The following is a 9,456-nucleotide window of genomic DNA, read 5'->3' on the forward strand; positions in this document are numbered from 1 at the left end:
GGGGGGGGGGCTCCTCCAGAAGGCTCTCCTCCTACCGCCAAGAGGGCTCTAGAATGAGGGTCCAATGCTCAGACGCTCTACCTTGAGACAGGAACCAGGAAGGGGTGGGACACGGAGCCAGGACCAACCCAGGCTGCAGGGAAATGGAGCTTCAGGCATCTTCCTGTTTGTACAAAGGAGCCCAGAAACCTCATTTCCCCCACTTCCCACAACAAGAAGCTTTGACAAACCAAGTTTTTATTTCCAGCAACATCCAGCTACATACAAACACACACCAACAAAATCTCACCGAAGAGCTAAGAAGCCCTCCGACACACACTGGATTTCAGCAGAACTGAGACGCAAGGACACCACACACACACACACACACACACACACACATGCTCACGCTCAGGAAAGAGCTGAGACCTACTACACACACTCGCACAGCCCTGCAGGCGTCCCTCCAGTGGTTCCAGCCAAGGGTGATGGTCTGACACCAGCTCCAGCTTCCTTTGCTTTAGATCGGCGGTTTTAAAACTCTTCTGCTCCGTGTCCCCCGAAAGCTCACTATGCCCTCCCTCACAAAAGCTCCTGGGTCTTTTTTTTTTTTTTTTTTTTCCCTACAGATGCAGCTGGTGTCAGTCTGCTTGTGTTGAGGACCGCGCAAGAGGACCCCGGCGGCACTTCCCATGGGAAGACAGAACAAAGTGGGCTGCAGAGGCAGGAGAGACTTGGCGCGGTCCCCAAACCACCTTTTCAGCTGCCTGGGCTCCAGTCCCCACTCCGGAACAGCTGCCACCTCCTTAGCATGGGAGGAAGGGGCTGAGGGACGACGCTCAAGATCAGTACTCAGGGCACGACTCACAGGGCGTGGGAGTCAATGGGTGGCAGTCAGGACTCCCGCCTGATCCCTCCTAGGGATGGGGGATGAAAGCTTTAAACAAGTCCCAGGCCACTCAGCAGTGGTCGGAAAGGAGGGGAGGGATGCAGGAGGAAGGGGTACACAGCCGACGTTATTAAAAAACACATCCTAACTACGAGAAAAGTGGGGACCGCTGTGGGGGCTAGAAGAGACATAAGGCGTCCTGTGAACGTACAGACGTCGTAGGCCAGAGTCTGGTAGCACCAGCGTAAGGCAAGCACAGGGGACAGGAGACGAGCCGGACCAGGGTCACACCAGGAATGACGAGGTCTGCCTGAACTCCCCCTGGGGAAATAAAAATGTCCAGATCAACCCTCTAGCCTCTTCTTTAGCTGACCATCTCCCGTACCTGCAGACACAGGCTAGAAGCCCCCTCCTCGTCCCAGGGTGGCACACTCACTTCGCTGCGAGCCGTGGGCTGGCTGTAAATCACCTTCTTACTCGAGGTCCTGCAGACAAGCCAGAAGACGGAGATGCTCAGTCCCTTAGTGCTCTCCTTAACCTCTGCTTGCCAACTCTAGGGGCTGGACTCAGAGCTTTACAGAAGCAGAGTGCCAGCAGGGACGTGTGGGTGGAGGGAGACAGGACAAATGCAAGGCCACAGGGAACAGGGAGAGGTAGAAACCCGGACGTCCACCCAACCGGGGCTGCCTCCACCTCCAACCCCTTCCCCTGGGCCCATCTCAGCTTCAAACCACAGCATCCATGTTCTCCAGCTCAGAGGTCCCCAGGACAGCACCTCACTCACCCTTTCTTTGCTCCTGAAAGAGAAGAAACGGGACCGTGAGTGTGAGCAGAACAGAAGAGAGCAGGGCACGGAAGGGTGGGGGCAACAGCACGCAGCACGTTAAGTGGTGCTCTCCCAGGAGATAACCCCGCACGTGTGGACTCCCTATCAGGCCAGTACTCAGATGGCACCCAAGAACCATGCCCTGAAAGGAGGACAATAAAAAGGAGTGCCTTTGAGGGCAAATACTCACTGTCAAAGTAGCCTCGTCTATAGGCGAACCAGATGCCCAAAACCAAGACTCCAAGGAGAATGAGTGTGACGAGGACAGCCGCCACGATGCCCCCTACATTCAACTCCGCTATGAGACACAAACGAGAGGTCAGTCCCCTGACGGCTCACTCACACTGCTCACACCACCACCCAAGCCAAGATGAAAAGCAGACCCCCAATCCCCACCCCAGGTCTGAGCTCAAGCCCTGCTCCGCACACCCCTGCTCACCGGCTTCCATGTGCACAGCATCTGACCTCATGGGGGAACCATACCCATTCTGCGCCTGACACATGTAATCTCCAGTATCAGAGGCCGACACGGGATCGAAGACCTGAAGGGAAGACAACAGTTGGCTTCCTGCCTGAAGAAGCCAAGTACCTTTTTTTTTTTTTTCAGTTAGCTCTACACCCAACGTGGGGCTTGAACTCACGACCCTGAGACCAAGAGTCGCACGCCCCCCTATTTTTGTTTTTTAATTGCATTAGAGTTGACATATACCATGTTACTTTCAGGTGTACAACATAGTGATTCAACAATTCTATACATTATGCAATGCCCATCCTGATGAAGTGTCCAGGTATCCATCTTTTGTCTCCTGACCCTGATGCCAATTCACCTTGTTGCTGTTCTTCTTCCCCACCTTCAAGGATTCTCTAACTGTGCCCCCCCACACCTTTCCTTGCTACCCCATCCCTACCAGCTCCCCTGTCTTGTGATCCAGGCTATAGGAAGAATTGCTGAAGGCACGGTTGCTCTTGGGCTCCGTAGGCATCAGGACCCCGTCCTTGAACCAGTAGAACTCAGAAGGGGGAGAGCCGTCTTTCTCTGAGCAAGTCAGCACTGCCCGACTCCCAATGGTAGCAGAGGAGGGGACGTTGACCGTAGGCTTGGATGGAGGCACTGTGAAGGGACAGAGGGACTGAGCACAAGGTCAGAGAGCGCTGCCTAGAGGCTAAGCTGCTGATACCCCCATACCTCAGCTCTAGCCTCCAACCCTCACCATGCCCTCAGCTTCCCCCTACCCAGGGGCTCATCCCCTCTCTGCCGGCACCGTGACTCTGAACCCCCAACCCATGAGCGTTCTCGCCATCACTGAGCTCCGAAGCTTAGCGGAGCCCGTGAGGGCTTAGGGAAGCAATGAATTCCGAGACCACACAGAAAAAGCGTAGCACATACCAAGCACAATGAGCTTGACGGTGACCTCCCCATAGGTGTTCCCGCCTTCGTCGGAGACCATACACGTATACATCCCCGTGTCTTTCCGGGTCACGGAATGGAAAGTGATGCCACTGTGTGAGAAGGTAACTCGGTCCTCATAGGAAGCTACCGGGAGAGACAGAGGAGAGGCTGAATGACCTGGAGAGCCAAGAGAAGCTGATGACGGTGGCAGGAGAGGCCACGGAAGTCCACGGGACCGGAGCCCCAGGATGTGCCTCTCCCCTGGAATCCAGGCCAGTCAATCCCTCCACAGCCTAGGCCATGAGGAAGGAAGTGGAGCGACTCACCTGTGATCTTGTTGTTATAGCAAACGAGGCTGGTGACGTCCCCTTGGGCAAACTTCCACTCCACACGGGGAGAGGAGAAGCCGGAGTAGGAGCAGGACAACTTGGCGGCTGCAGACAGGACAGAAGTGAACACGAGGAAGGAGCAGCAGCAAACGGGAAGGGGAAACGGCCCCCACCGGCAGTCTGCGCTGGATGCCGGCCTGCACCTGCTCCCGCCGGCCCCAGACACCCCCCTCCACAGCTGCCCCGCACTCACGTTTGTTCTCAGCAACTCGGACTTCAGGTTCCGAAGTGTACACGGCACCCCTGCCCAACGCCAGGCAGCCTGAGGAGGACAGAGGCAGACCCATCAGGAGGGGACAGAAGAGCATCCCCGCTGACGGGACATCTGAGGCCGGGCCCCTCCCATGGCTGCTCCAAGGTGAAGAGATTCAGAGATCCGAGCTCCTCCTGGGTCTCATGCTCTCTCACCAATATCCTAAATATTTTCTTCCGATGCTTTTTGCCACAACTGCAGGCCAATACTTCCATTATCAATGGAAATAAAATATCTCTTTCAAATCTAATTTCTTTCACTTTTTATGCTTCCCTCTGCAACTCCCAATAATCTTTTTAATTTTTTTAAAGATTTTATTTATTTATTTGAGACGGAGAAAGAGCACAAGCAAGAGTAGCTGCAGAGGAAGAGGGAGAAGCAGGCCCCCCCCAAGAGCAGGGAGCCTGATGCAGGGCTCGATCTCAGGACCCTGAGATCATGACCTGCGCCAAAGGCAGACACTGAACCGAATGAGCCACCCAGGCACCCCTGCAACTCCCAATAATCGAATTAGATTCCTACTATTCCAAGAACAGCTTCCCAAATGACATTTCATGGTTCAGAGAAAGCTTCTCAACAAATAATTAATTGCAACCACTTGTCAGACACTCCTGGAAGGAAGCCAGCAAAGCTGGAGGCCAGGGAGGCAGGGAGGGAGGGAGGGCGTAAGGAAGGGGAGGGAGGGAGGCAGAGGGGGGAGCAATAATGAGGATAATAATAACACTCGACATTTGTAGGGCATTTTGTGCTTTTTAAAGTGTTTTCACATACATTACTCTGTTTGATCCTTGAAACAAGCCTGACAGATCAGCAGGACAAGTGTTATTATCCCAGTTTTACACGAGGAACCAAGCCAATGAGAAGGAAAGAATCGTGCCTAAGATCACACAGCTGGACCAGAACTGGGCTAGATCCTCTCCTGAGAATCTCCTCCTGCCCAGTGGGGAAGGGAAGGAATGGGTGGTGTGTACTGGGGGCAAAGAGATGGGCGAGGGGAGGCAGGGCTAACTGAGGGCAGCGCTGGGCGGGCGGGAGGGTCCAGCATTCGACAATAAACACCAGTGACAGGGCTCCGGGAGAGCCAGACTGCGCTGCAGACCCACACTTGCACAATCACCCCCATTCATGCTTTCCACCCTCAAATTCACCAAGTGTGCTTTATCATTCTAAGAGCCCGTGTTCCTTAGATTAACACAAGCCCGTTTTTCCTTTACGTAATGACTCACATAACAGAATATGGTCTTGTGACCTCTGAGGCTCCCTTTTCTCACCTGAGACATGAAAGGTTTGAACTAGATGTTCTCTCAAGTCCTTTAGAGTTTTTGGTTTTGTTTGGCATTAATATATTTTTTAAGATTTTATTTATTCATTTGACACAGAGAGAGAGAGAGCACAAGCAGGGGGAGCGGCAGGCAAAGGCAGAGGGAGAAGCAGGCTCCCCTCTGAGCAGGGAGCCCAATGTGGGACTCGATCCCAGGACTCCGGGATCATGACCTCAGCCAAAGGCAGTTGCTTAACCAACTGAGCCACCCAGAAGCCCTAGCATCGATATTTGAAGAGTATTTTTATACAGGGGCGCCTGGTAATTCAGTCAGTGGAGCCTCTGCCTTGGGCTCAGGTCATGATCTCAGGGTCCTGGGATTGAGTCCCACATCGGCTCCCTGCTCAGCGGGGAGTCTGTTTCTCCCCATCCCTCATGCTCTCTCTCACTATGTCTCTCAAATACACAAATAAAATATTTTAAAATAAATAAAATTAAATAAAAATTAAAAGTACTTTCATACATTTATTTCAATTGGACACAACAGTGTGAATTAATCCAGGTAAGTACTCTCTGCCCCATTTTACATATGAGAAAATTAAGTGTCTAAAAAGTTAAGGGGCTAGCCCATGTTTTCATAGCTACAAAACAGCAGAGCTCAGATTAGCACACAGGTTCCCCCGATACCCTCTTTTTATTTTTTTTAAGACTTTTGTATTTTTATTTTTATTTATATGAGAGAGAGACAAAGAGAGAGCTGGGGGAAGGAGCAGACGGGAAGGGACAAGCAGATTCCAGGCTGAGCTGGGAGCCTGACAGGGGGCTCGATCTCATGACCCTGAAATCATGACCTGAACCAAAACCAAGAGTCCAACGCTTAACTGAGCCACCCAGGCACCCCTTTTTCCTTTTTTATACCATACTTTTTTTTAAAAAATATTTTATTTATTTATTTGACATGACAGAGACAGCCAGCGAGAGAGGGAACAGAAGCAGGGGAATTGGGAGAGGAAGAAGTAGGCTCCCAGCGGAGCAGCCCGACATGGGGCTCGATCCAGACGCTGGGATCACACCCTGAGCCAAAGGCAGACGCTTAACGACTGGGCCACCCAGGCGCCCCTTATACCATACTTTTATAAGCCATGCTGTTTCTCAGAAAAGCCGTGGCTTAATAGGGGCAGACTATGCAATAAATGTCATTCTTTTAAAAGTCAGGTCCATTTTACCTATGAATTATTTCTAATAGTACTGCATTGTATCTGCGTATTTGACATTACATTTTCCTGTCAAATTTATAACCAAATGTAGTAACGTAAGAAATTAAATCAAATAGCCCTTACTTAATTGAAATGTGAGCACATGGACATCTCCCACTCAGCTGTTACTGGGAATGCTGATAATGAAGTGCTTTGATTTTTGTCCCAGTCAGCTTTTTCTGCTTGGATGATGGGAACTCCGTTTTTTTAAGATCCTCAAATTTTACAACTTGCTACCTTTGATGGGAAGCGTGAAGCTCGAACCAGATCTCCCTTCAGGAATGAGGGACTTGTTTTCCAGCTCCTGGGACTTCTGCCAGACAAAGGCCCTCAGGATCAGCCCTTTTGAGGACAGACCGAACACTGCCTGGCCCAGGGGCATGCCTTCCACCAGGGAAGGGGCAGGGGCAGCAGGTATCCAATGCCTCATCAATGAGAGGAGGACGGCAGCTCCAGGGAGCCCCAGCTCTACTGCCCCAATGCCCCAACCCCCCAACCTGGGACAACACATAAAGGCTGTTCCCGCCCCAAAGCTCCCCTGGGGAATAGGCTGAGGGTACAATGCAACTCAATTTCTCCCTCCGCCCAATCCTGCTTCTTGTCCCTTCCCTGCCCTTCCCTAGGTGTGGATCCCAAGAGCACTTCCTAATAAATGTCTTGGAACTATAATTGACATCTCAGAGTCAGCTTCCTTAGAACCCAACCTATGACACGACCCAAATAAAGGAGAGCTTCTAATCAAACTAGAAACTATTGTCTGGAATAAAGGGCCACCAAAAAAGAAATCACAGCATACGAATCTGGGGATTGTTTCTGCATCACTTCTTTTGCTGAAGTTCTTTTGAGACCTCTCAGACCTTGAGATCTAGAACATTCAAGAATAGGGGCACCCAGCTGGCTCAGTCAGTAGAGCATGTGACTTTCAATCTCAGGGTTTTAAGTTCGAGCCCCACATTGGGTGTAGAGATTACTTTTTAAAAATTTTTTTTTTTTTAATTAAAATTAAATCTTTAGGGGGTGCCTTTGGTGGCTCAGTCAGTTAAGCAGCCGACTCTTGATTCTGGCTCAGGTCATCACCTCAGGGTCATGGGACTGAGTCCAGCTCCGTGTACGACCGGGAGTCTGCGGGACAGTCTCTCTCTCCCGCTGCCCCTCCTCCTGCTCACACTGTCTGTCTGTCTCTCCCTGTCTCCCCCTCTTAAATAAATAAATAAATCTTTAAAAAAATAAATCTTTAAAAAATAACTTAAAAAATAAAGACAACATTCAGGAATCCCATCCCGAGGCACCTGGGTGGCTCAGTCGTTAAGCATCTGCCTTCGGCTCAGGGCATGATCCTGAACGTTCTGGGATCGAGCCCCACATAGGGCTCCTCTGCTGGGAGCCTGGTTCTTCCTCTCCCACTCCCCCTGCTTGTGTTCCCTCTCTCGCTGGCTGTCTCTGTCAAATAAATAAATAAAATCTTAAAAAAAAAAAAAAAAAGGAATCCCATCCCATACAAACACAATCGTGCTGGGCTACAGCCATCCTCCCCGGCTCCTCGACCGTCCTGACCTCCATGGCCTAGTCCAACCTTCTCCTGTTTAAAACACAGGGTCTACCCCCCAGTGCTATCCCACGTCCCTCGGCGGCAGGACTGCGGCTGACTGACTGCCTGTAGCCTGGGGGCCACTGCTCCAGCGCTGCGGTGCCTTCCAGTCCCTGCGTGTGGCCAGCCCCACCTCCCCAGCACACCCTCGACACCTCACCATCGTGGTCCACATTCCCCCCGTCACTCCTGAACGAGCCTCCGGAACCAGGCCGCCTGACTCACATCCCAGCTCTGCTACCTCCTAGGCTGAGGGACCGGGGCAAGCTGCCTGAGTCACTCTGAACCTCGGTTCACCCATCTGTAAAATGGAGATAATAACAGTTCCTACATCAAAGCCCCATGGTTGAGAGTTAAAGGAGCTAATACAAATAAAGTGCCTACAACAGGAAGCACCAAGTAACTATTACATCTTCTTCTTATCATCATCATCATCTGCCCATAGGTCCTTCTGTACACACTTATTTTTCTGACTTCAAAGTTTTCTTCAATAAGACATATAAATAGGGACACCCGGGTGGCTCAGTCGGTTGAGCATCTGCCTTCAGTTCAGGTCATGGTCCCAGGGTCCTGGGATCGAGTCCCGCATAGGGCTCCTTGCTCCACAGGGAGCCTGCTTGTCCCTCTACCTGCCACTCCACTTGCTTGTGCTCTCTCTCTCTCTCTCTCTCTATTTCTGACAAATGAATGAATAAAAATTTTTTAAAAAGACATATAAATAAATATAAATAAACTCTGCTTGAAAAATGCTTCTATCCCAGCCCACCAAACCACTATCCTCTCTCATGGTATCTGCCTTGGAGAGGCTAATTCTTTTCTAGAACCTTCACAGACAGACCAGCAGAGTGGAGGGCTTTCCCTCGCTGCACCCCATCTCCACCAGGACACCCACGGTCTCCCTGCCCACTGTCCTCATCTATTTTCTGTTTCTCTCGCCTCACGCCCCCACCCCTTCGCGCTGAAGCTTGGACCTCTCCTTGTGTCACGGCGCACACAGAGACGACCCACTCACACACGTGCTAAACCAAACTAGAAGGAAAACTCATCCTTGTCACGGCGACGCTTGATTTACTCTAAGTTCCCAACAAGAAAAGCCACAAAGTCGGAGGCATCAACAGATTTTTGGCGCTTTCACGTCCAGAAAGCCCGGCCTCCACACTGGGCTCCTCTGGAGCAGGACTCCTCAGGGTTTTCAGCCCAACACACTCCCCGCTCAGCCGACTGCAGGTGCTTGGCGCTCACCCTGGAATCAGAATTGCTTTTACTAAGATCACCAGTTACTGCAGCCCTCAATTCTAAGACGCCCTGATTATAGGATACACATCCATGTAATAACAGCTTCTTGGGGGGACATCATATTAAATGCATACCTAGGCTGTAAGTGGCATCCCAATTTACAAAACACTGAAGTAGTCTTAGAATTAAGGATGTCCACAATTTGCTCTTTCAGTTCCCTTCAGTGGCTTCTGTTGACGCCAGGCCCCGCAGGCCGCTGCCTTCCTCAGAAGTCACTCGGGGGGCAGCTGGGCCACTCAGTCGGTTGAGCCCCCGACTCCTGACCTTGGCTCAGGTCCTGATCTCAGGGTTGTGAGATGGAGTCCCGCATCAGGCTCTGTGCGGACTCT

At 51.3% G+C, this 9,456-nt stretch overlaps 1 protein-coding gene across 1 annotated transcript in view; it reads right to left on the bottom strand.

Annotated features, from left to right (window-relative positions):
* Positions 1–220: 220 nt before the first annotated feature.
* Positions 221–9,456, bottom strand: part of F11R (F11 receptor) — a 23,437-nt gene continuing 14,201 nt past the window's right edge. The window contains exons 2-10 of the mRNA XM_008700673.2: positions 3,667–3,735; positions 3,411–3,518; positions 3,082–3,228; positions 2,603–2,805; positions 2,134–2,236; positions 1,885–1,992; positions 1,653–1,665; positions 1,305–1,353; positions 221–1,189 (exon numbers count right to left, since the gene is read on the bottom strand). Of these exons, the coding sequence (XP_008698895.1) occupies positions 1,154–1,189; positions 1,305–1,353; positions 1,653–1,665; positions 1,885–1,992; positions 2,134–2,236; positions 2,603–2,805; positions 3,082–3,228; positions 3,411–3,518; positions 3,667–3,735 (836 nt within the window). The 3' untranslated portion in view covers positions 221–1,153. The remainder of the gene's footprint in view (positions 1,190–1,304; positions 1,354–1,652; positions 1,666–1,884; positions 1,993–2,133; positions 2,237–2,602; positions 2,806–3,081; positions 3,229–3,410; positions 3,519–3,666; positions 3,736–9,456) is intronic.

Source organism: Ursus maritimus, unplaced genomic scaffold, assembly GCF_017311325.1.
Source record: "Ursus maritimus isolate PB19 unplaced genomic scaffold, ASM1731132v1 scaffold_2, whole genome shotgun sequence".
NCBI lineage: Eukaryota > Metazoa > Chordata > Mammalia > Carnivora > Ursidae > Ursus > Ursus maritimus.